General features: G+C 54.1%; 1 protein-coding gene across 4 annotated transcripts in view; it reads right to left on the bottom strand.

Moving 5' to 3' along the window:
* Positions 1 to 26,628, bottom strand: part of PALD1 (phosphatase domain containing paladin 1) — an 86,646-nt gene that overhangs the window by 19,510 nt on the left and 40,508 nt on the right. For 3 of the 4 annotated variants that reach the window (XM_032256245.1, XM_032256243.1, XM_032256244.1), the window contains exons 2-18: positions 22,705 to 22,918; positions 19,922 to 20,024; positions 19,170 to 19,349; positions 17,786 to 17,950; positions 16,472 to 16,632; positions 16,171 to 16,246; positions 15,246 to 15,397; positions 14,786 to 14,894; positions 14,476 to 14,580; positions 11,608 to 11,703; positions 11,108 to 11,236; positions 10,507 to 10,623; positions 10,268 to 10,423; positions 9,792 to 9,974; positions 7,925 to 8,065; positions 7,636 to 7,707; positions 1,714 to 1,854 (exon numbers count right to left, since the gene is read on the bottom strand). In XM_032256245.1, the coding sequence (XP_032112136.1) occupies positions 1,714 to 1,854; positions 7,636 to 7,707; positions 7,925 to 8,065; positions 9,792 to 9,974; positions 10,268 to 10,423; positions 10,507 to 10,623; positions 11,108 to 11,236; positions 11,608 to 11,703; positions 14,476 to 14,580; positions 14,786 to 14,894; positions 15,246 to 15,397; positions 16,171 to 16,246; positions 16,472 to 16,632; positions 17,786 to 17,950; positions 19,170 to 19,349; positions 19,922 to 20,024; positions 22,705 to 22,889 (2,271 nt within the window). In that variant the 5' untranslated portion in view covers positions 22,890 to 22,918. The remainder of the gene's footprint in view (positions 1 to 1,713; positions 1,855 to 7,635; positions 7,708 to 7,924; positions 8,066 to 9,791; positions 9,975 to 10,267; positions 10,424 to 10,506; positions 10,624 to 11,107; positions 11,237 to 11,607; positions 11,704 to 14,475; positions 14,581 to 14,785; positions 14,895 to 15,245; positions 15,398 to 16,170; positions 16,247 to 16,471; positions 16,633 to 17,785; positions 17,951 to 19,169; positions 19,350 to 19,921; positions 20,025 to 22,704; positions 22,919 to 26,628) is intronic. The other variant, XM_032256246.1, reaches the window with a different exon arrangement.

Raw genomic sequence — 26,628 nt, 5'->3', positions numbered from 1 at the left:
TTTTTTTTTTTTTTTTTTTTGAGACAGTCTCTCCGTCACCCAGGCTGGAGTGCAGTGGTGTGACCACAGCTCACTGCAGCCTCAACCTCCTAGGCTCAAGCAGTCCTCCTACCTCAGTCTCCCACGTAGCTGGGACCACAAGCCACCACCATGCCCAGCTGATTTTTTTTTTTTTTTTTATTAAGAGACGGGGTCTTGCTGTGTTGCCCAGGCAGGTCTCAAACTCCTAACCTCAAGTGATCCTCCTTCCTAGGTTTCCCAAAGTGCTGGGATTATAGTATGAGCCACTGCACCTGACCTAGCAGCCTCTTAATCTCTCCACACTCTCCTCCCAATTTACCTCTGATCTTGGACCCAGATTGATGCCAGATGACTTGCTCTGCCTTCCAGCCAGGCATCCTCCCTGTGCCCCAATCAGGGCCTGATCCATGACCCTGAGCAAAAGCTGGGCCCAATCAGTCATTTCCACAATGCGTGCATAGCTACAGCTGAGCATAGGGCTGAGCTTGGGGCAGGCCCCTCTGCTGGGGCCACAGGCAAGAGCTGTTTCTGAGAATTGCTGGCCAACAGTAGGGAACACATGGCTGGCCCATACAGCCCCCTCTCAGCACCAGGGAGTCCTTACCCCCTACCCACTGGCTCCCACTGCTGCCCCTCCCACTGAGCACCTGCCTCTGTCCCAGCAGCCAATCAGATTCACGGGCCCAGAGCAAAACAGAACTGAGTGCTCCACACTGAGACCCAGGTGGAAAACCCCAGCGCCCACACCAGCCTGTGGTCACGGGACCAGGCCTGCAGGGCCAAGTGCAACAGAACAGGGAGTACTGGGGACCCTGGCAGGCTTGAGGGCACATTCTTTCCAGATAGGCTGAACGTCCAGATTTTTAAATGAATTCTGGACTATCATGAAACTTTTTTTTGAGTCCCACTGTCACCCAGGCTGGAATGCAATCGCACGATCTTGGCTCACTGCAACCTCTACCTCCCGAGTTCAAGAGATTCTCCTGTCTCAGCCTTCTGAGTAGCTGAGATTACAGGCACCCACCACCACACCTGGCTAAATTTTGTATTTTAATAGAGATGGGGTTTTACCATGTGGGCCAGGGTGGTCTCCAACGCCTGATCCCAGGTGATCTGCCCCCCTCAGCCTCCCAAATTGCTGAGATTATAGGCGTGAGCCATTGCACCTGGCCGAAACTTTATAATATAATGAGTTATTTAAAAATAATGTTTACTGAGCAGACCAAAAAAATAAAACCCATCCGGAAGCCAGCCCCAGGGCAGCACAGACGTACACATCCTGAGCCCACAGCCGTCGTGCTAGTTGTTAAATAGCCACCCCAAGACCCTGCGGGTCCCCACCCACCCACCACCTGACTCCTGTCCAGGACCCAGAAACTAGAGGGTGAACGCCTAGCACCACAGGGGTCCTGGGTGTTCACTCTGATTGGCCACATCCTTGACTGGCCCCAGGGCTACAGCAGTGGCTGAATGCTTTGAACATGGCCCCTGCACACATCCCCCTACCAATCCAGAATCTGGTATAAGTGCTTTGGGACTGGGGATGTGGCCATTTCACGGATCAGTTTCACTTCCAGAGGTGGAAAAGTGACTGAGAGTCAAGGAGGGGCCCACAGGACCCCTAGCAACCCCAAAGCCATATCAGCCATTCTCTGGGCCATGCACACCTGGAAGGGTAGCGAGGGGCCTCACCTGGCGGTAGGTGCAGATGATGATTTCCCGCAGGTGGTAGTGCATGGGCGTCATGGTCTCACTGACTGTGTCCAGCGCCGCATCCACCTCTTTCTTCACACGGTGCCCGTCAGGCAGCAGCTGCACCACCTTCATTACTACCTGGGGACAGAGAAGGGGGATGAGCAGACAGGAAGCTGGCAGGGGCGGGTGAGAGCCCACAGCCCCAGCACCAGGCTTGCGCCTTCGCCAAGGGACACATCAGGCCTAAGGCCCAGGCACTGACCACAGAGCCCTGCCCGCCCCTCAGTTCTCAGACTGAGGGAGGATAGGGGGATTCTGGACATCGAGGCCAGTCTCCCTCAGTGCTTTGCTTTTCCCTCCACAATTGGGATTTATTGGTTGTGTTGAGGATTAGTATACAGACATTGCAATTTGTACTGAAAATCTTAAAAAGCCATAGATTGTGATTCCTTTTTAGTTATTCCATTGACTTTTTTTTTTTTTTTTTTTTTTTTTCCAGAGACAGAGTCTCACTCTATCATCCAGGCAGGAGTGCAGTGGTGTGATCAGGGTTACTGAAGCTTCAACTTCCTGGCCTCAGGAGATCCTCCCACCTCCGCCTCCCAAGTAGCTGGGACTGCAGGCCCATGCCTTCACGCCTGGCTAATTTTTTGCACTTTTAGTAGAAATGGGGTTTTGCCATGTTGCCCTGGCTAATCTTGAACTCGTGGGCTCAAGTACTCTACCCCCTCGGCCTCCAAAAGTGCTGGGAACTTATTCCATTAGCTTTCCAGCTTCAAATTTGGAGGCAAGTTGTTCCTTACGAGGATGTTAAGTACCAGTATCTTCAAGTGTTGATAAGCTGTGGCATAAGCCCACCAATCCACAACTTAATATCCTGCATACGACACGTTCAGATTTTCAACATCAGAGCACGTCAACAAAGGAGGATAACTTGACTGTCACAGCCAAAGACATCACAGAGTGCACACAGTTCTCACAGGAGAGACGCAATCGAGAAGTGGTTTTCATTAGGAAATAATTCTACTAAAAAACATGGGAAGAGACATCATCTAAGATGTTCAAGACATTAAATGCAAGACTGTGACTCCAAATTGCCATTTCGTATGCTTTGTATTCTACTATACAAAAACCACCCCCAATGCGCCCATACAATGTTAAGCTGACCTAAGGTGTTGTTTTCATTTTGTTTTGTCTTTGTTCAAGAGGGAGTCTTGCCCTGCCACCCAGGCCGGAGTGCAATGGCATGGTCCCCGCTCACTGCAAGCTCTGCCTCCTGGATTCAAGCAATTCTCCTGCCTCAGCCTCCCGAGTAGCTGGGATTACAGATGCGTGCCACCGCACCCGGCTAATTTTTGTGTTTTTAGTAGAGATGGGGTTCGCCATGATGGCCAGGCTGGTCTTGATCTCCTGGCCTCAGGTGATCTTCCCACCTTAGTCTCCCAACATGCTGGAATTACAGGAGTGAGCCACCACGCCTGGCCAAGGTGCTTATCTTTTAAGCAGTAGAAACCCTGCTTCAAACAAAGCCTCATGCAGAACTTTGATCTATAAAACAGATAGCTGCCACATACTGGGGCCAGAGGGGTGTGGAGGGGGTATGATAAGCTTCCCGACCCTCATCCTGACCTGCACAGCCCCCAGGCACTGCGCAGACCTCGGAGTTGGACACCACTCATCTGATTATAGCCCCCCACCCTGGCCAGGTGCAGTAACTCATGCCTGTAGTACCAGCACTTTGGGAGGCCAAGGTGGGGAGACTGCTTAAGGCCAGAAGTTCAAGACCAACTTGGCCAACATAGCAAGACTCCCCATCTCTGAGTAATAAGACAAGACAAAGAAAAAATGGCATCATCTCCCTTTCACTGCTGGAGAAAACTGAAGCCTGGTTAGGTCACTCTGGCTCTTCCCCCCAGCTCCTCCCAGCCACCCTGTGCTGAATACCCCTCCAAATCTGTCTACACTGCACCTCTCTACAGCTGGCACCTGATCCAGACCTTCATCCCCCTTTGCCTCCACAGCAGCAGCCCCCTGACCAGCATCTCTGCCTCCTCCCATTCCCTCCCTCTCCCTGGTGGCTAGAGAGGTCTTACCAAAATATAAATGTGAACCTATGTTTGTAGAATTCCCGAGCTTTGATCTCTTCATGGCTCCCTTGCACTCAGCACAGAAGCTGGGGCCTACAAGGCCCCCTACACCACCTGGCCCCAGCCTACCTCTCCAGCCTCACCCATAAGCCCTTCCACCACCCACCCCCAACACCCTGCAAGGTTCCCGAAGAGCCCTGTCCCGTGGCTGAGCCCCATCCTGTGGTCAACAGCCACCTGCTTATCTGCTTCCACTTTCACATCTGCTCCCCACTAAGTGAGGGGCTTTCTGCCAGCACCTGGAGTGGTGCCTGGCACCTGCAACAGCTGCCCAGTGAATGAATGAACACCTAACTCGCCCTCTTCTCTCTCTGGATGCCGCTTAAGAATAGGAAGGGGGCTTTCCCCAACTCTTGTGTTTCTCAGAGTCTTGGCCCGGGGCTGGGCACCCCAGCAGGCATGGAGTTGCAGCCAAGTGGGAGGAGAAAAAGGAACAGTCTGGAAGGAACTAGTGGCAGATCTGGCGCAGGCTGTGCCCAGGGGAGGAGGAGGGAGCTGCCCAGTCCTCACTCCCAATATCAGGCTCTGGACAGGCCCCCAGGAGGGCGTAGGGAATTGTGTCCCCTGGGGGCTGCCTCAAACAGAGGGCTGCAGCTTTTCACAGGAAGCCCAACTCCTGGCCTCTGCTGCAGCTGTTCCTCTCCTGAAGTCCACATCTCGATGGCTGTCAGTACCGCAAAGCCAGAAACCCAGAAACTCAAGGTCATCCTGGGTACCCTCCTCACCCCACATCCAGGAGCCCACAAGACCTGCTCCTGCTCACCCCGCACCCCTCCTCACTCAGCTCCTGCCTCCCTCCACTCCCCGATCCACACAACTGCCTGCTAGGGCCCCCAAACTGAGAATCTGATCACAACTTCCTCTGCCTCCCTGCTGGCCTCACATCAAGGTCAAACACATAATGCAACCCTCCAGGGCCTTCACAGTCTGGGCCCCCACCCTTCAGTCCTACCTGCTTCCCTTCTGACAAATCACAGCCTTACATAGTTCCTGCCCTTCCCAGAATCCCTCCTTTGCACACCTGACCCCTCTGCACACTCCCCTCCTCACCATGCATACCCACTCATCTTCCCCAAAGGCACTCAAATGCTGGCTCCTCCAGGAAGTCCTCTCGGGCTCCCTCAGCTGTACTCTTGGGCCTTAGAGCCAGTGTCTGCTCTGGGCCTCTTCATACTCTATTGTATATTCTCTTCTCCCCAACGGACTGTAGGATCAATACATGCTGAACTAATTGCAAAGGAAGCTGGTCTAGATGATCTGGGGGTGGGTGAGGATGGGGTATATAGAGGTATCTTCAGGTCACATGATGTAACTGTGGAACACAGGCTCTGAGGTCCACTGCCTGCCTTATACCCCAGCCCCACCTCTCTGATGTGGCCCTAGGGTACTAAACTTGTCTCCCCAGGCCTCGTTTTCTCATCCACAAACTGGGGGCAGTAAAAGCACCTACCTCCTGGGTGTTGAGAAAGGGGACAGAGGGAGTACACGCAGTTCCCAGCACAGGGCCTAGTGTGAGGAAGGAGAGGGCTGACCATCACATTTGAAGGACTGATGCAAAGACTAAATTCAGCTGGAAAATAAACCCTCATATATAGTCAAGTGGCTTTCAACAAGGATGCCAAGACCCTTCAGTGGGGGAAAACAGGCTCTTGAACAAATGGTGCTGGGAAAAACAGATACCTACATGTAGAAGAATGAACTTAGCCCTTACCTCACACCATATACAAAAACTAACTCAAAATGGATCAAACACCTAAACCTAAGAGTTAATACTGTAAAAGTCTTAGGATAAAACACAAGGGAGAAGCTTCATGATATTGGACTTGGCAATGATTTCTTGGATATAGCAAAAAGAGCATAGGCAACAAAAGAAAAAACAGACAAACTGGACTTCATCCAAATTTAAAACTTATGTGCATCAAATGACAATATCAACAGAGTAAAAAGTCAGCCCACAGAATAGGAAAACATATTTACGTATCACCTCTAAGTGATTAGTTTCCAGAATATATAAAGAACCAAAACTCAACAACAAAACAATCCACTTCAACATAGGCAAAAGACTGGAACAGATTTCTCTAAAGAAGATACACAAGTGACCAATCATAAAAATATATTGAACATCACTAATTACTAGAGAAATGCAAATCAAAGCCATAAGATACCACTTCATACCCAGCAGGATGGCTATTAAAAAAAAAATTGGGTGGCACAGTGGCTCACACCTGTAATCCCAACACTTTGGGAGGCCAAGGTGGATGGATCACCTGAGGTCAGGAGTTCCAGACCAGCCTGGCTAACATGGCGAAACTCCGACTCTTAAAAAAAAAAAAAAAAAAAAAATCGAGTGTTGGCGTGGATGTGAAAATATCAGAACCTTTGTGCATTGCTGGTGGGAATGTAAAATGGTGCACATCCTGGGGAAAACAGCATGGCAGTTCCTCAAAAAAGTAAACAGAATTACCACAGGACCCAGCAATTCCATTTCTGGGTGTATGCCCAAAAGAACTGAACGCAGGGACTCAGCTATGTGCACAGTGCACTTCATGGCAGCATTTTTCATAACAGCCAAAAGCTGGAAGGAAACAGGGTCCCTTGATGGAGGAATGGAGAAACAAAATGTGGTCTGTCCACACAATGGGATATTATTCAGCCTTTAAAAGGAGGGAAATTCTGACACATGCTACAATGTGGGGAACCTTGAGAACATTATACTCCGTGAAATAAACTACTCATAAAGCACAAATACTGTACAATTCCACTCACATAAGATTCCCAGAGTAGTCACATCCATTGAGGCAGAAAGAACAGTGGTTACTAGGGCTGCTGGGAGGGAGGATGGGGAATTACTACTGAATGAGAGGGCAGAGTTTCTACTTGGCAAGATGAAGGAGTCAGATGGGTGGTGGCAATGGTTGCACATGAATATCCTTAATGCCACTCAACTGTACATTTTTAAATGGTTGAAATGCTACATTTTATGTTATGCACATTTTACCACAAAAAGAAAAGGAAAAAGGAAAGAATCAGAGAATCAGCCAGAAGAAGGAAGAGAGAAGGCACTGCATATGCAAAGGCCCACAGGCTGCAAGAGCGTGGCAAGTGTGAGGTGCCGCATGGCGGTCAGGGGTTCAGGACTGTGGCGAGGGCAGGGGAGGGCCAAGCGTCGAAGGTGGCCAGTGAGGCAGGACCCAAGCATGCTGCTGACCGTGGGTCAGCCACAGGCCAACTCTGAGGGACGCTACCACGACTCTCGGGATGCCTGAGAAGATGACCTGTGGCATGTGGCAGGTGCACAATACATGGATGACTGAATCGGGATGTTCCTGGCTGGCCACCCAGTGCCCTGATCTGAAATAGGGGAACAGGCAGGGCACAGTGGGCTAGGGATGTGTACAAGGCCACCAACCACAGCCGGTTGAAGGTGGCGGGACGCTGTTATCAACACTATCCAGACAAGATGGTGGCCAGTGACCTCCCCAAGGCACACAGCAGCCCAGTGGGAAAGGCGGGCAGGGAGGGGTCCAGCCCACATCTCCATGGCCGGCCACCTGCCAGGGCCCCAGAGCCAAGCTGCCCCATGCCTTGCTGGGTTCATCCATAAAACGGGAACAGGGAAGCACTGATATGACAAGGTGGCAGAGGTGACAGCCACCTCGGGAAAGCACTGGGAAGTGCTTTCAGGACCCCTAGACCTGTGAGCAGGAGTCCTCCTCCTCCTCCTCCTCCTCCGATCCCAAGGTGTCCCAGGGACCCCGAAGGGCATGCTCACCTGAAACTCGCCCTTAGTGAACTTGGCATCAGGCACACTCACGAGCTCCTCATCACCCACCTCGGGGAAGCCCTGAGGAAGGACAGCTGCTGAGACAGATGCCCCCTCCCACTGCCAGGAGCCACTTGACACAGAGGAGTGGGGGGGGGCTGCCCAAGACTGATGGGAGGGGCTCTGGGACCACACCAGACTGTCTCTGCCCCTCACACCCTCCTGGGGAGCCAGTGTCCCTGGGGCCTGGGTGTCTACGCCCGACAAATCTCTAATCTCACTGAGAGGCCACACGTACTTGGATGTGCCAGAAGACCAAGACAGCCACCACCATCGCGGTCGTGGTCCGGCCCTGGCCACTGAGGCAGCTAAACACGAAGCCAGTGCCTGGGTCCTTGGAGAGGGCAGCCCGCAGAGCCTCCAGCAGCCGGTCAAAGTCCTGGGCAGGGAGAGCAAGGTCAGTGGAGGACAGACCCCAACAGGGCCCCCATCCACATGGCAGCCCCAGCCACTGTCCTCCGGCCAGTAACTGTCAGGCTCACAAGCTTAGGCACACCAACAAAACTCACGAGGGTGCACGAGACCACATGCAAGTGAACAGCTGCACCTGTGCAGCCGTAAAAACCCTTACCAGGACAAGACGTGTGAGCCAACACAGCACGCACCTGGCACTCAAGGTGCCCACCCTCTACCAGGCAGGACATGCACCTGTGTTCCACCCCTGTGTGCTGTGCCCCTGGGGCTGCACATGGACCGCTGGCCCTGCCACCCACCTGAGCTGAATCCAGCCCTGCTCCCACCATGAGAGCAGGAGCCTGACCCCAGAGGAGCCCTGCACGGCCACCAGGGGGCAGCAGACTGTAGGCAGTGAGAGCCGCAGAGAGAAGCACCAGGAGGGGCTCGGGCAGGAAACAGCCCCCCATCGCCAGGATCACATGGCACACAGCAACCCACCCACAACACAGGCACCACGCACACAGTGCCCCACCTACGACACACGCCAGATACACACACCACACGGGGATCCACGTCCCATAAACACACACACTGTATAGATACCCACAGCCACAGACCTACATTCCACACACAAGCATTCCTAACGACCCCTCCACAAACCCCAGCACGCACCACAGCACGCCCCTAAAGATGGTTCTCCACACACAGCCCCCAAAACCCACAAGGGAGACATCACAAACTCCATAAAAAGACATGCACACACACACACACTCCACATACCACATACACACTCCATACACAGTCCCCCAACTGAGACACGCACACCACGGACACCATGAACATGCTCACCCTCAACACACACACACCTTACAACACATACACACACACGCACACCTATAACAGAATACACACACCCTATAACACACACACCTATAACACACACACACCTTACAACACATACACACACACCTAACAACACATACACACACACCCTATAACACACACACACCTGTAACAACACATATGCACACACACCTGTAACAATATACACACAYCCCTCTGTAACACACACACCTATAACAACACATATGCACACACCTGCAACAGAATATACACACACCCCTCTGTAACACACACATCTATAACACACACACCCATAACACAATACATATACACCCCTACAACACATGATAAACACATACACACACACACCTTACGACACATATGCACACACACCTATAACAGAATACACATACACACCTATAACACACACAACCCTACAACAAACACACCTTACAACACATACGCACACACCTGTAACAATACACACACACATCCCTATAACACACACACCCCTACAACAAAAAACATACACTTCTACAACACATAATAAACACATGTACACACACAACACATATGCACACACACCTGTAACAGAATATACACACACACCTTGAACACACACACCTATAACAACACAATACACACACATACACCCCTAGAACACACAATAAAGCCATGTACACACACACAAAGCTTGGAAGGGATGTGAATAAACCACTTGGTCCAAATCGAAAAACCCCGTGAGACCACCCCCGGGCCACATAGAGAAGGTGGGGGTGGTTTCACCCTCCCGGAGCCCAGGCCAGAGGGGAGGCAGGGAGACCTCCATCCCTCCGCAGTGGCCTCAGCCTGAGTGGCACCCTCACCTCCTCGCGGGGAGCACAGAAGTCCGGCACAGGGATTCGATGGTAGGTGAGGCCGGGGCAGGCCTTGCGGTGCTGGCTGAAGACCTCCTGCATGGTAAGGCAGGTCTGGAACCTGTGGGTCAGGGGGCCCTCCTTGCCTGGGGGAACCTCGCTCAGATGAGCCTTCAGCTGGGCCTCCAGGGTCTGCAGAAGGTCAGGAGGGAGGGCACAGGCCACTGGGGCAGGCTCCAGGCTAACCCTGAAAGACCAGAGCCTGCCATGGCCCGGCCCAGTCCTGGCTTCCAGTCCCACCCCTGACCCCCCAAGCCTCAGGGGTCACAACCACCCCCGAGCCAGGAAGGTGACCAGAGCACTTTAGTGGGAGTCCTGAGTCAGCCACACCCTGACACTGCTCCTCCCGGGGCCTCCGAAGACCCTCCCAGGCCACTCCCCAGAAGCCTCTGAGGTGGGGGTGCCTAGAAGGCAGGGGTCCTCACCTCCAGCTGGTCAGGTGCCATGGGGGGCCCAGGCTGCCGCAGGCTGTGCGTGTGCCCGTCACACTCCAGCACCGCCTCCTCCCGTAAGCTCACCCAGATGACCCTCCGCAGCTTCCTCTTGGCATCCGTCAGGTAGGCCAGGATGCTCCCCAGGGCCTGGGCACAGGAAGGCTGGTAGTGAGCGCTCAGCCCTCCCTCCCCGACCCCACTGGGGAACCCAGGCCCCGAGGAGGGTTCACCTTGGCGCTGGGCTGGGCCATGCCGTAGATGGGCATGCGGGGCACCCGCCGGAAGTTGGCCACATCCATCTCTCTGACAGTGCTGAGCGCATCCGGGGAGACAAGATCGTCCTTCCTCTGTGGGGAAGGCAGCGAGCCTGGGACCCACAGCAGCCAACCGCAGCCACAGGGAGGGAGGGTCAGGACCCAGCCCGCGGCAGGTGGGGTCGGGGGTGGAACCCAAGCTTCACAGTGTACAAAGCACTCCTACACTCTTGGAGCTTCCTCCTGACCCTGGCAAGAAGGGCAATGGCGCCCACTCTCCAGACAAGGAAGCTGAGGCTCAAAGACAAGAAGCTGGAGGCAAAGACCCTAGAACCCTGCCCAGAGCTCTTGGGTTTGAGACTGAGGAGAAGGTACCAGAGCAGCGGCCAGAGCTGCAGGTGCCTCCTGGGGCCTGAGCATGACCCCATTCTGCTCACAAGAGGAACCCAATACCCACAGCCTCTCTTCTTCACCTCCTGCAAGGCCAGTACTTCCCCCAACCCCACGGAATCCAGTGTTTAGGAGCCAGGGCCACTCCACAGCCACGCCCACTTCCCCAACTGCCAGTCATACTCACCAGGGAGCCCACAGCGATGAGGTCCCTCGGAGCCACGGGGCCCACTGAGTTCAGCGTCATGGGCAGGCGGTACAGCTCAGGGTGGGCACACAGCCAGCGGCTGAAACTGAGGGCAAAGGCCAGCAGGTACTGCAGCCCAAGGCAGAGAAACGGGGAGCTCAGGGGCACAGGGCCATCCTGAACCCTCCCTGCCCATACCATGGCAGGGGAGGCCCCAAGAGATATCCAACATGACTGGGGCAGGGACAAGGGAGTGGGTGAGAGGAGACCTGGACATCTGGTGTCCTGGCTCAGGGACAGAGCCGAGGGCACGGGGAGAGAGGTGGGGCCTCTCTGCCCCGCTGCTCAGGGAATACTCCTGAATCTGGGTCTCTCCTGGCTTCCCTTCCCTCCCTGGTTCCTTGGAGGGGACCTCCCTCCACAGCAAGCCAGTCACCATGGTGGGGAGGCTGGGAGGGGCCAGGAGGAGGGGACATGGGTCTGCTCCTCCCAGGCCCCACCTGCTCATGAAGGTAGTAGTTAAACAGGATCAGGTAGAGGTATCGCTCCAGGCTCCACAGTGCCCTCTGCCGGATGCTGTGTTGGCTGCCGCTTCCCTGAGAAGAGGGCCCAGGAGTGGGGACAGGGTGTTATCAACGGACTCCTCAGGCTTGTCCCTGTCCCTGTCCCCGTCCCTGCAAGGGCAGAAGTTAAGCCTTGGAACTCTCCAGAAGACAGCCTTCCCCACCCCTCATGAAACAGTTCTGCCAGGCTGGAAGCTCTTCTAAGCATCTCACCCTATCCCAGTTGCTTGCTTAATCTGTGGTGTCGGGGGAGGTGTGCGTGGTCACACCAGGCACTGTGGTTCTGGGTGCAGGGCTGGTCTCCCCAAGCAGGTTCCCAGCCCCGAGACAGGCAAGGGCTCCAGCGACACCCAGCAGGTCAGGGCTGTGAACCAGGCTGGGCGAGGTGACTCACGCCTGTGGTCCCAGCACTTTGGGAGGGTGAGGCAGCCAGATCACTTCAGCCCAGGAGTTCAAAACAAGCTGGGCAACATGGAGAAACCCCATCTCTACAAAAAACACAAAAATTAGCCAGGCACAGTAGCGCACACCCGTAGTCCCAGCTACTCATGAGGCTGAGGTGGGAGAATCGCTTGCACCTGGGAGGGTGAGACTCCAGTGAGCTGCGATCTCACTGCTGCGCTCCAGCTCGGATGACAAAGCAAGGCCCTGTCTCAAAAAACAAATGGAAAAAAAAAGAACTGGAGCTTCTCCACAGGAAAATACAAATACAAAGACCCACATGGCAGTGCTCCAGAGGGGCCACCCTAATTATTCCCGATTTATAGGGGAAACGCAATCCGAGAAATGAGGTGACTTCCTTAAAGTCACACAGCTGACAGCAAACAGAGCTAGTTTCCCCAAGTCTCCTGACCCCAGCCCAGCTTCCTCTGCATGGAGGGTTGTCCAAGAGAACTCCAAGGGCCCCTCTCTCAACCCTCGGATCTCCAGGTGCTCCTGCTGGGTCAGTATCTAGAGGCCCTAAAGAAGAGTCACGCCTTTTGGTGAAATTTAATCCCATCTTTGGGAATCTCCACCAGGGGTCAGCAAACTTTTCCCATAAAGGGCCAGACAGTAAATATTCTAGACTTTCAGGCTTCAGGGTCCCTGCTGCAGCTACTGAACTCCGCCATCCTAGCGTAAGAGCAGCCAGCACAGAAGAGAATGGCAAGACTGCGTTCCAGTAACACATTTACGAAAACGGGGGGGTCAGGCTGGATTTGGCCTAAGAGCGGTAGTTTGCTGATGCCTAATCTAGACTAAGGGGAGAAAGAATCCTAAATACACAACAGCCTTCATTTTCATGAAGGTGCTCGACAAAGAAGTCTTTACCCCAGTGGGGAACTGGAAGCGACTCAATTGTCCAAGAAGAGAGGGACTGTTGAGTAATTGAGTAAATCACAGCAGGGGTGACACTCCAGGGACTCTGTGTCTGGCTCTAAGTACTGTATGGGGGGTTTTTGGGGTTTTTTTTTTTTGTTTTTTTTTTTTTTTGCTTTTGGGGTTTGTTTTTGTTTTTGAGACAGGGTCTTGCTCTGTTGCTCAGCCTAGAGTGCAGTGGTGCAATCATAGCCCACTGCAGCCTTGAATTCCTGGGCTCAAGGGATTCTCCTGCCTCAGCCTCCCTGGTAGCTGGCACTACACATCCAGCTAATTTCTGTATTTTTTGTGGAGATGGCATTTCGCCATGCTGGCCAGGCTGGTCTTGAACTCCTGACCTCAAGTGATCCACCCGCCTTGGCCTCCCAAATTGCTGGGATTACAGGTGTGAGCCACCACGCCTGGCCTTTTAAAAATATTTTTAAAAAGAAAAAGGCCCAGTGCTTTGCAAGGCCAAGCGGGAGGACTGCTTGGGGCCATGCGGTGAAGACCAGCCTGGGCAACATAATGAGACCCCATCTGTAAAAAAATAATTTTTTAAATATTAGCCAGGTATGGTGACATGCACCTGTAGCCCCAGGTACTCAGGAGGCCGAGGTGGAGGTATCCCTTGAGCCTAGCAGTTCGAGGTTGCAGTGAGCTATGACTGCACCACCACACTACAGCCTGGGCAACACAGCGAGACCCTACTGAAGGAGAAGGAGGAGGAGAAGAAGAAGAAAGGAGAAGAAGGGAGGGAAGAGGGAGAGAAGGAGGAGGAGGAAGAGGAAGGAAGAAGAAGGAAGAAGAAAAAGAAGGAAGAGGAGAATGAGGAAGAGAAAGGAGGAAGAGGAGGGAGAAGGATGAGGAGGAGGAAGGAGGAGGAGGAGGAAGGAGGAGGAGGAAGGAGGAGGAGGGAGGAGGAGAAGAAAGAAGAAAAAGAAGCCGCCTCTGTGGCTGTAGATTCTTTCCATGTGCTGTATGATGTAAACACTATCAAGCCCACCTCCTTTCCCAGGGCATGGGGACAGGGTCTGCTGAGACAGCCTAGAGCCCGTAAGTCTTCCAGAAGCAGCCGGCTGGATCAAACCCCAGTCTTCCCAAAGAAACACCAGGAGTTTTACTAGCGGGAGGCCATGAGTGGCCTGGGGAGTATCTGAGTCTGCAGTCCTAGCCAGCAGCCCCTTCCTCTGTCCTGTTTATTCTGCAGCTGAAGGGATCTGGTCGGGGAAAGTAAACTTCCCCTCTTCCTTGTCCTTCCTGCGGGCCCAGCGCCCCTATCTCCCTTTCCTCTGAAAACTGCTCTTTTCACGGGAGAAGCAGCAGCCAGAAAAAGTCAGTCTGAAAGAAACCAGTCAACATGCCTCATGAAACCAGGCTGCGGGGCTCACAGAGAAGCAGGGGTGCTCACACGTCCTTGGGGCTCACAGAGAAGCAGGGGTGCTCACACGTCCTTCAGTGCCTCACCTGGGCTGGGCGCTCCAGTCTGACACCTTCTAACTTCTTCTGGTTTTCCAAGACCACTTCTTTCAGGTCATGCAATTCTGCACAGGCAGTGATGGCTCTGTCCACCTGGTGCCAGGGACCAGGGAAAGGAAAAGGGAGGGGGCGGGGAGGGGAGCAGGGTCAAGGAAGAATGGCAGGAGAGCAGAGAAAAGAGAGGGAAAGACAAAGATTGGCAGAGAGGTGGGGGAGGGTATCGGGGAGGAAGAGAGCCCCGACCAGTGAGAGGACTGATCGTCCCCTCCACCACCTGTACCGCACCCCCTTGCCAAACCTCACTCACCTCCTCCACCATCCTTCTTCCCTGGGGCACCATGCGGAGAAAGCTCTGGATCACCTGGAATTGCCCCAATGGCAGGGGCTTGGCCTGCATGGGGGCAGCCCTGTCCAGACAGGGGTCAGTACATCAGCAGGGCTCTTCCAAAGGTCTCACATGGCCACCTGCCTGCCGTCTCCACTCAAATGGCCACTGGGGACACCAGACTATAGGCTCCTTCTGAATCACGTTGTGGGAAGCAGGGGACATTTCCTCAATTAGGGAAACTGAGGCCCAGAAAGGTCAGGTGACTTTCTCCAGGTCTCACGGAAAGTCTTGTGACAAACTAGGAAATGAACCCCAATGCCAAATTTCCAGCTTTGGCTGTGGGCTCCTAGACGTGACCCCACATTGTGGGCCAGCCTGTGCCTTCCTCGGCCCCACAGCCCTTCAGGATGCTGGACCCCAGGCCACTCACTCTGGCTGTGAGGTAGTCCCACTGTGGTGAAGCAGGATGAGTGTGCCCAGGACCATGCCCAGGTTGGTCCTGCCCATGCCCGTCTGGCAGCTGAAGACGAGGGCTGGGGGAGGCCCATGGACATCGCAGAGCCGCAGTAGGCTGGGGGTCTCCTGGGAAAGACCATGACGATCAGGCCCCAGTGAGACCAGGAAACTCTGGGCTGAGGCCTGAGCCGGGGGAAAGGCATGACACTGGCCCACCCCACCCTACGCTCTGCAGCAAAGTGGCCTCCAATAGGTGGCTTGGCCTCTTCTGCCAAAGCCACAGCCTGATCAGCTCCACCGGCTCCCTCCCCAGGCCTTGGAGGAGCTTAAAGAACTGGAAGTCAGAGCAACTCAGAGGGCACCAGGCCAGCATTGACACCTCCTGCGAGATGCCGGTGAAATAAGATAAAGTCCTGAAAGGCGATAGGCAGAAACTCCGCCAGGACTCAGGAAATGTCAGCTGAAGAGTCTGTAGGGCAAGAGTCGTTTAGCTCCACTGAAGAAATGAGGAACTAAGGTCTAGAGAGGTGAAGCAATTAGTCCAGGACCACACAGCAAGTTGGTGGCCCAACCATGGCCAGCAGCTAGGCCAGAGGTCAGTGATGGACTCTGTCATAAGAGAATGCACAAACACACACCTACATACAGATACACAGACACACACACACACACACAGATACACAGTGAGACACACAGACATGTATACACACTCCCTAGAGACACACAGGACACTGACATACACAGACATACACACAGAGACAGACGCCACCACATGTCCACCCTGACATGCTCACACACAACACAGAACGAGGCCCTCCTCTGAAGAAGGCCCGCCCTGAGCACCTCCGTGGGGGCGACTCTCAAGACTCCTCCCCCACACCCGCCCGTGCCCCACTTACCCGGAGAACACTGACAAAGGCGTCCAACTGGGCCTCCAGGGGGCCCCCTTGCTCGGGCAGGGGCAAGCGGTGGTACCTGCCAGGTGAGGGAGAGCAGCCCATCAGACAGGCGCCCACTCTGGGAATCCCCCTCATCGCCATTCCTGGGCACTGTTCAGAAATGGCCCCCAATGTGGGAGACATGGGTGTGGGGGACTCCGCCTAACCTGCAGACAGTGAAACTGAGGCCGCAGCTGGAGAGCAGGACCTGGAGCACCCACGGCCAGCACGTGGGGCCAGGGCTGGGATGGCCCCGTGGTACCTGTAGGTGGGCTGCAGGAAGAGGGGCCGCTTGTACACCTCCTCCGTCACGTGCACGTCATCCTCGCCACGGATGGCCACGGCATGGGGCTCTCCCCTTGGGTCCTCGGTGTTGTGGTACACATGGTATGTGTTCTCACTCAGCTGGGCAAAGTCATGGATCTAGAAGGAGGTGTGGGGGTCAGAAGGCATGGGCTAAACTTCAGGTCCCTCCCTGAGTGTCCTGGCTGAGCTCTGGAGTGACCAGGCTATGCAGAGGCCACAAGCAGGCTTCTGCCCTCCATGAGGGAACTACATGGCCAGAGGTGCCGTCTGTGCCCTTCCTGGGAGTCCTGAAGGAATTGGGATGCCCACACAGGGGCCAGATAGGAGGGCCCCGCCCAGTGGGTGCAGGAATTCTGAAGCTATCAGTGCCAGGATGGCGGAGGCATAGTCGGCTGGGAGCTGCAGTTGAGGGAGGCAGAGCACGTAGGAGGTGTGGAGGGGGTGGGAAAGGGAGAGAGCCGGGTGCCAGGCCTCAGTTCCAGCCATGGAAGTTTCTGGGGGCACCGGGACCCCACACTCTATTCACAGACGTCCGTGGTGTATCTGCTGCCTCAGAGGCCTCCACAAGCCTCCATATTATGGAAAAGGAGGAGGACAGAGGATCCTGAAATAGGCCCACAGACCCACCAACAGAACTGACTCAGAGCCTTGTGGTTCTTGAATCGCTGAACGGCAGTCTTGGCCCTTCTAGTCTAGCACTCTTTCCACTCCACCAGACCTCTTTCCTTTTTCTTTTTATTTAGACAGAGTTTCACTCTGCTTCCCAGGCTGGAGTGCAATGGTGTGATCTCGGCTCACTGCAACCTCCGCCTTCTAGGTTCAAGCAATTCTCCTGCCTCGGCCTCCTTGAGTAGCTGGGACTACAGGCGTGCGCCACCACGCTCAGCTAATTTTTTGTATTTTTAGTAGAGACAGGGTTTCACCATGTTGGCCAGGCTGGTCTTGAACTCCTGACCTCAGGTGATCCACCCACCTCAACCTCCTAAAGTGCTGGAATTATAGGCGTGAGCCAGCAGACCCCTCTCTAAATAAGGATGTTGAGCATCAAGGAGAAAAGCAGGGCGGAAAAGGGGCAGAGGCAAAGAGAGCTGGAATAGAAAGTCCTTCCTCTGGGTGCCCATGAGCCAGGCTTGCAGCCAGCCACTCACCCAAGCAGGGCACAACGGTGAGGGAGCTTGGGCCAGTAAGAGCAGGTGGCCTGGCCCCAGAAACAGCATCTGCAAAGCAGGGCTGTGGGCTGGGGTCGCACACACACCGCACTGGTCCTCACCTCTTTCCGGATGGCCAGCTCCAGGCTCTCCGCTCGGACCCCGGGTCCAAGGCCATGGAGGTTCTCATGAAGGTTCTGCTTGTCTCGAGGCGTGTAGGACACAAAGTCCTCATCTGCACGCAGGAACAGCACAGGTTCCTCCCGCACACAGAAGATGACGCACTCCTGCCAGGAGCCCAAGGGGGAAGGAAGCCATCACCACGATCCCACACAGACACCTGCACCTCTGACCCACCTCAGGGCCTCTGCCCAAGCTGTTCCTTCCTCTTCAAGGGCCCTGCACCCCACGCCATCTCTGCAGCCTGAATCCTACCCAAGAAGAAAAGCTCAGTCCAAATGCCACCTCCTCGTGACCCTCCCGGTCAGCATGACCCCACCCTCCTGTCAGGGCCAAGAGTCCTTTATCTGAACCTCCTGGCATTAATTCCTGCTTTGTATTATCAATGAATGCATCTTTTCCCCCTTGATGGACCACAAGTTCCTCATAGGCAAAATCATGTCCTGCTCATTTTCAGGTACTCACGAGTCCTAGCACGGTGTCCTGGATAAATCAGATGCTTGATGAACATCAGCTGAAGAAATGAATGCCCCATGACCATGCAATCATTCACTCACTGAGCACCATACAGGCAGAGGGAAATGTGTGGGCAGATGGTGCCCTCAAGGAATTTATCATCAAGATGAGAAGACGGGATCTGTGCACAGCCCACACCCCCACCCCATTCTGTGTCACTCAAAGCCTTTCCACCTTAATCCCAAGGTCCATTCAGATGTGGCTACACCCAAGAAACCTACAATCGCAGCAGACCCTCAGTCTATGTCCTAGAGACATGCAAAATCCTGCCTTGACACCCAGCAGGTAAGAGCAGTCCTTGAGAGCAGGCACTTGGGAGTTCGGCTGCCTGGGTTTGGGTGTTGGAGTACCACTCATGAGCTGCGTGAACTTGAGCAGGTCACTTAGGCTCTCTGTGCCTGTTTCCCCTCTTCTGTAAAATGGGAGACAAACTGCCACTCCATCACAGGGCGAACGTCAGGACTTAAGTGTTAGCTGTGATCACCATTCAGCAAGCTGTCATATTCTGAGCTGGCTCCTCCTGTCACCCAATCATGCCCCTTGCTTCCCCTGAGGCTCCCAAATAGGGTCTATGAAGGCTTCTGATCTTGTGCCCCACTGTCCACTCAGGACGTGCAATCAACATGCTCCAGAATTTCCCAACCAGGCCAACCGCAGTGACCATCCTGGCAGGAGGGCCTGGTCTAGGCCAGCACCCCACCTCCCCAGCATGCAGCAGGCCCCTCCGGCACCTCTAAAGCTGCCACTCTAAGGTGCCCCTCTCCCTGGCTTTGGGGGCCTGGCTTCTACCTTGGGAAGTGGCATGCTTACCCTGTGTCCATCCTTCTGGAGCTTCTGGAGGACCCGTCTGAACCCTGAGAGGCTGGGCTGTCCCATGCCGAACACAGGGAGCCCACCCTGCACCTGTCGGAAGTTGGGGGCCCCACAGCTTCCCGCGGTGCCCAGCACGTCCATCTTCTCAGTGACATCCCGCACCAGGAAGTAGCGGCCCTGGCAGGGGAGAGCCATGGGGGGGGCCACTCAGATGGCTCAGGGGTGTCTTCTGCAGACAGGGCTCTCTCCCAGGCTCCAGGGGACAGGGAGGTGGGAAACAGGGGCAAGAAGAACATGGTCTTGCCCTCAACCTGCCTGAAGTTCATAAAAAAAAATAGACAAAACATATAACTCTCTGTGATCTGGGGAAGGGTGTCATAAAGTGCAGGGAAAGGAAAGACAACTCCTTCAGAAGGGGCATCAGAGAGGGCTTCACGTGGGAGGTGACATCTGAGCCAGGCCTGGAGGAAAGAGCAGGGAGAGGTCCTCCAGGGCCAAGCTGGCTCTAGGGTAGGAGCGCCTCTGGAGGGAGCACATGGGGAAGGGGCTTGAGTAGGAAGGCAGAGCTGGGGCACCAGGAATCAACAAGAGGACCACAGTGCTAGCCCCGTCCTAGGGCCCTGCCAGTTCTGAAGATGGGCAGATAGATGGGGAAAGTAGGGAAGAGCCACAGGGAGGAGAAGGCAGGAACCCATAAGAACGGGGACAGGAGGTGGCAGGCGGGCTGGCAGGGCAAGGCCTGAGCTCACCTGCACCAGGTAGTGCTCAGGGGTGGTGTCCGAGAGCTGGCCCAGCGTGTAATGAGCCTTGAGCAGCTCATCATGGATCTGGAACTCCTCCTTACAGTTGTACCTGTGGGGGGCAGAATAGAAACCGAGTCAAGCAACCTCCATGGTCAAGGTCTGTTCCCTGCTCACAGAGCCCACAGCAGGGAAGCCCCTGTGACTATGATTTGTGGCAGAGACTTCCCATTGTCCCTCAATATCCACTCTTCCCTTCTTCCTCGACAAGAGAACCCTACCCAGGGCTGTGACTGAGGACTGAGCCACCTAGTTGAAGACTACATTTCCCAGCCTCCCTTGCAACTCATTGTGGTCATGTGATTAAGTTCTGGCCAATGAGATGTGAGAATATGTGATAGGCGTGTACAAATTCCAGGCCATTCCCAAGGAGAAGAGGTGCCTTCTGTTTTGTCTTTTCTCCTTCTTTCTGGCTAAAATCCATAAGTGATGGCAGAGGTAGAACATCTCGGATCACAAGATAGAAGCCACATGTTGATGATATTGGAGCAATGAGGGAGAAGGGGCCTGGGTGATCATGCAGCAGCCATCCCAGCCTGGACGACCTCCTGGACTTGCATGTGAGATGAGCTTCTGTCCTGAGGAAGGCATCCTATCTGGGTTACTTTGTGACAGTGGCCTAGCCTGTACCCTGAAGAAGACACCATCACTGGATGGTCCCTCCATCAGATTGTGTCGGAGGGACAATCCCCACACCACCAACTCCACACACAGCTAGGTGGTCTAGAACACAGGCTTTGGAGCATGAAGCCCAACTCCACTGCTTGGTAACTCTGCGGCTTTGGATAAGGAGCTGTTTCCAGGAATTCCTACCCCCAAGGCTGTCCTGGGAATTAAATGTGCTAATGATTCTAAGTGCTTAGCCCAGTGCCTGGGGCACAATAAGGATTTATTAATATAATTGTAGTTCTAGCTCCACACGGGGCTAAAACCCACAGATAAAAATCAAGATTTCTATAGATGCCAAACGAGGTACAAGTCCAAACACTCAAGCTTCTGTGCCCTCAAGACACAATAACTCCAGTGCCAGTGATAACAATGAATATGACAGGGCCTCCCAGAGTTCATGATCTGATGTTAGGTCCTCTTGACAAAAGAGGTGCCTTTCAGAAAGGCAGGGGGTGGAATGTGTGGGGCAGAGGAGCACTAGAAGAAGCACCAGCTCTGCCTCCATGTTAACATGTGGCCCATGGGGAGCAACTCTCTCTACGTCCCTGACACCCAGTTTTCACATCTGAGCTAAAATGCATTAGATCAGTGGTCACCATTCCTCTTCTGGAAAGAACCACACAGTAAATACTTGAGGCTTTGTGCGCCATACAGCGCCTGTTGCAACTACTCAATTCTGCCATTGAGGCCCTAAGCATCTACAGATACTATGTAAGTGAAAGGAAGTGTCAACGTTCCAATAAAACTTTATTTGAAAAAACAGGCCACACTGGGCCTGCAGGATGTAGTTTGCTGACCCTTCTATTGGGTGATCTCTAAAGGTCCCTTCCACTTCAAACATTCTATACCCCAAGGAGTGATGTGCTCATGGCTGGCTACAGGCCCTTAGCGCAGGGCCGTGTACGGGGTTTTTACAGATGGTCAGCAATCTGAGACCACATCACTTGGTTAAATATTTTGAACGTCATCTCTGCTTATGTTAAGGAAATTGAGGTCCAGAGAGGGAAAGGGACTTGCGCAAGGTCACAGAACAAAGCAGGGGCAGAGCCAGGACCGGGGCACGAGTCTCCAGTGCTACCTTCAGGGCCCAAACCCACCTTTGTCATCTGTCAGTACAGAGGCTACATATCAAGTCTCTTTCATATGACCTCTCTTTCCTCCCCTTATCAGAAGCCCAAGAATTGATTATGATGACAGTTTTCCTGGCAGGCCCCAGAACTGGCAGGCGGGGTTTATCATTCCCACCCCTTCGGTTTCCTTATCCAGAGGGCCCCATCTGCTAAGTCTTTGTCAAACTTTGATGTGTGGAACACATTTAATTCCTAGCTAGTCATCTCCTGCTTCCTGCATCCTGGAAGACCCGGAGGAGGGGAGCACAGTGGGCAGAGGTGTGGGAAGTATGAGGCTTCCCAACCCACCAGGAGACGGATCCGATCTCCCCACCGTCTTCCTGTCTTCCCTAGCATGGCTCTCCAGTACCCGCCCCTTCCTCCAAGCCCCACAGGGCAGACAGGGTTTCAGGGCCCCCCTCATGACCCTATTCCTCTGGACGCAAGCAGTATGTCCAGATCTGTGAACACGCTGCCAGAACAAGCCCTAATGGGCATCATTAGGATAGCTGACTAGCAGCTTCCAGCTCCTTCAGCCCAAAGCTCTTCCACAGCCTGGTGTTAGCCTCAGTTTTAAGCCATAATTACTATCAGTGAAAAAGAAATCTCAATTTCATGCATAAGGTACATAAACATCTTTCGAAAGGTTAAGCCAAAAATTATTTTCAAAAGGCGGGGGGGGTCCTGCATCCATGCCTCCTTCTCCACATTCCCTCACACTGTGGACATGGTGAGTAGCGTAGGCTCAGAGACTGACGACAGAGATGCAGCCCTGCCAGCTGCATGCAGTGTGACTCCCGATTAACTGCTTCATCTCCCTGGGCCTCAGTGTCATCATCTATGAAACCTAATGCAGTCTGCAAGCATTAAGTGCTATATACCACTGCACCCCCAAGAGGTGCTCCTGCCCACCATATCTCCCAGGGACATGGGCACACTGCCCCTGCCACTCACGTGATCACAACAGGGGCCACTTTGTTGGGGATGATGGACTTGGCCTTGCTGTTATGCAAGCTTGTGGTCTGGAAGGAGTGGACGCTGACGGAGTGCCGACCATCCATCGTGCCACTTCCCTGGAGGCCCTCAAAGGGGCTGCCTGCCGAGACCGTCTGCTGGGCTGTGCTGGCCGTTGTACCCATAGTCTGCCAGCAGCCTCAGGACCCCAGACCTGTGAGATAAGAGGGTATGCAGTGAAGGCGGGGACAGGAAAAGCCACAGCAGGAAACCTGACCCACCTCTTGCCCTCCACCACACAGAGAGAGGCAGCTCACTTGCCACCTACACCCTGGGGCCCCGATCACATGCTCACCGAGTGCCTGCTCCATGCCCAGCCCTTTCTCAATGTTCTGGGTGAGTCACAGACGTAGACAGACATAAAGATGCGGCCCCCAACCCCTTTGGTTTACACTCCTCTAGTGAAAATGAGACAGAAAGAGGTGAAGCATCCACAGCAGGTCAGGTTCACTGAGTTCAAAGTGATTGTTTCAGGTGATATAGACAAAGTCCAGACCTTCCAGGCTAGGAGAAGTGGGAAATGTCACTGAGAGAGGAGAACCAGGAGCAAATAGATGCAAAGAGGGAAGTCAGACTTGGGTTTGAAGACTTTGGATAGAAATAGGATGCAGGGGCCGGGCGCGGTGGCTCAAGCCTGTAATCCCAGCACTGTGGGAGGCCGAGGCGGGTGGATCACGAGGTCAAGAGATCAAGACCATCCTGGTCAACATGGTGAAACCCCGTCTCTACTAAAAATACAAAAAAATTAGCTGGGCATGGTGGCGTGTGCCTGTAATCCCAGCGACTCAGGAGGCTGGGGCAGGAGAATTGCCTGAACCCAGGAGGCAGAGGTTGCGGTGAGCCGAGATCGCGCCATTGCACTCCAGCCTGGGTAACAAGAGTGAAACTCCGTCTCAAAAAAAAAAAGAAAAAAAAAAGAAATAGGATGCAGGAGGACATACAGCCACAAATGTCATAAAATAAGACCCGGGAAGTCCAAATTAGGTGAGCTCTCAGCAGGTCAAGTGTTCAAGAAAATACCAGGCCCCAAACTCAGCATCAACATCAATATCTGAATTGGTGGCCAAGCACAGTGGCTCACACCTATAATCCCAGCACTTTGGGAAGCCAAGGCAGGGAGATCACTTGAGGCCAAGAGTTCAAGACCAGCCTGGCCAACAATGGTGAAACCCATCTCTACTAAAAATAAAATAAAATACAAAATTAGCCAAGCATGGTGGCCTGCACCTATAATCCCAGCTACTCCAGAGGCTGAGGCACGAGAATCACTTGTACCTGGGAAGTGAAAGTTGCAGTGAACTGAGATCGTGCCACTGCACTCCAGCCTAGGTGACAGAGTGAGACTCTGTATAAAAAAAAAAAAATCATCTGAATCAATATCAATATCCTCAATAGGCATAGCTTCCACCCGACTTGAAGAACACCGGGCACCCTCAGGGAGTCGGCAGTCCCTCCTGCAGGCTCCCTCCTAAGGAAATACTTTAGGATGTGTGCACACAGTGGGGTACCATGGTGTTTTGTTGACTGGGGTGTTGTGTATAATCACACAACTCTGGAAACCACCTGCAGTCCACAGCAGAGGATCTGCTGAATACATAATAAGACATCTATAGGGTAGAATGCCAAACAGCCACTACAAATATCATACTGGCTGATGTGGAAAGACACCTAGGACAGAGTGGGCTGCATAGCAAGTGCAGGCCACACCCCCACCTTAACTCACAAAAGGCATCAGGAAGAGTCCGAGGGACAGACACCAGGATGCTAGCATGAGTTATCTGCAAGTGATGAGATTATAAAAGATTTGTATTTTCTCTTCTTTGCATATCTGTATTTTCTTTCTTTTTTTTTTTTTTGAGACGGAGTTTCGCTCTTGTTGCCCAGGCTGGAGTGCAATGGCGCTATCTCGGCTCACCGCAACCTCCGCCTCCTGGGTTCAGGCAATTCTCCTGCCTCAGCCTCCTGAGTCGCTGGGATTACAGGCACGCGCCACCATGCTCAGCTAATTTTTTGTATTTTTAGTAGAGACGGGGTTTCACCATGTTGACCAGGATGGTCTCGATCTCTTGACCTCGTGATCCACCCGCCTCAGCCTCCCAAAGTGCTGGCGCATCTGTATTTTCTAATTTTTCTCCTCTGAAAACTGGGTTAAAGCCTATTTCAAGAATAAGAATGGCTGGGGAAGATGGCTGGGACATCTTTTAAGGGCGGGTCAAGGGATGGGGGAGGCGTGGCTCAGGGGTCCCAGAGCCAGAGCTACAGAGAAGACAGAGGCCTGGGAATTCCACATGGACAGAGTGACAGACAGGAGGGACAGAGGCTAAGGGCCCTTTCTGGGAGCTCAGTGGCCACTAGCCCCACACAGCACTGATGGTCCAGGACTGGGGGTGAGGGCAAGCTGTCCTGCCAGCCCCCACCCCTTGACTCTGCAGAAGCACAAGGACAGTAAGCACCCTTAGAGTACAGCAACTTCCCCAGCTGCCCTCATCCAGGCACAAGCTGCCCCACAGGAGTGCGGACTGTCTGCTGCAACCATGCACACTCCCCCGGCCTCCCATACAAACAACCACACTCCCCCGGCCCCCCATACAAACAACCACACTCCCCCAGCCTCCCACACGAACAACCACACTCCCCTGGCCCCCCATACAAACAACCACATTCCCCCGGGCCCCCATGAGCAGCAGCATCACCTCAACAAGTGCAAGGTGGGGTCACAGGGTCAGCATGAAGCTGGGGTCAGGTCAGTCTGAAGGCTGTGCTCACTGTCCTCTCTTCCCCAGGTCCTGAACCAGAGCTCTGGTCCCCAGGTGGGTGCTCCCTAGGCCTCCTCTGCACCGTGCACTCAGGCTCCCACCCCAGAGCCACCTCCCATTTGGGGACTCTCAGAGAGAACAACTCCAGACTCACAGGCCCTCCCAGAACCTTCTCAAACAGCCACCCATCCCTCTCCAATCTGGAAAGATCCCCCCACCCCCACCCACGCCTGTCACCCTTGAAAACTCCCAGGAGCCTTGTGACAGGTTCGTGAACACACACACCTTGTGTTTATAAGAGCCTCATCTCCCCGATGCTCCACATCCTAATTTCTCCCTCTCTTTCTCTCTTTTTGTCAAGGGTGGAGGGAATGAGCCTCTTTGTTCCCAAACAGAAAAACAGGCAGCTCAGAGAGGAAAGGGAGCTCCACAGTGGACCCTTCACTGGCCAACGTCAGAGCGGAACCTTCTCTCCACCTCACCAGCCCTGGCAGGCCCCAAACAGCCCTCATCAAACTTTCCCAGACCCCTCCCAGCAGCCTGGGCCAGGGAGATATGTGTGGGAACAATCTGGAGAACAAGGGCTCAGGGCAGCTCTCCTGAGGGAGAGAGGATGGGCAGGACACAGAAGGGCCTGCAGAAGGCAACAGCTGGCCACAGCTTCAGGCCAAGGCCAGGCCCCAGGACTGAGCTCCGCCTGACACCTCCACCTCTCCTCCCCTGCCTGCCCCCGGCTCCAGTTCCAGCCACCCTTGCCTCTCATGGCTCCAGAGGCAATGACAGGCTACAGCCGGTGCCCTGCAAGGGCGGCCCAGAGACGACACAGATGTGCACAGCTGCAGCCTGCAAAGGTAGAACAGGCAGCTGAGGGTGGGAGGAAGGCAATGTCCTTTGAAAACCAGGCTCACCTCCAACATATCCAGAGGGGGGTGCAACCCCGGACTTGTCACTCTGTAGCTCTCACCCTGAAATCTCTCTCAACTCTGCCAGAAAGAACTTCACCACGCAGGCCTTCCTCCTGCTGGCCACACACTGAGGGGCCTTGGGCCACTTCCTTCCCTTCTCTGGGCCTCAATGGTCACTGCAAAATGATAGTGAGGGGCCGGGC

The sequence above is a fragment of the Sapajus apella genome, unplaced genomic scaffold (assembly GCF_009761245.1).
Source record: "Sapajus apella isolate SASKATOON/1434 unplaced genomic scaffold, GSC_monkey_1.0 scaffold94, whole genome shotgun sequence".
Classification (NCBI taxonomy): Eukaryota; Metazoa; Chordata; class Mammalia; order Primates; family Cebidae; genus Sapajus; species Sapajus apella.
The sequence above is the reverse complement of the archived record's forward strand: the minus strand, read 5'-3'. Positions and strand labels throughout refer to the sequence as shown.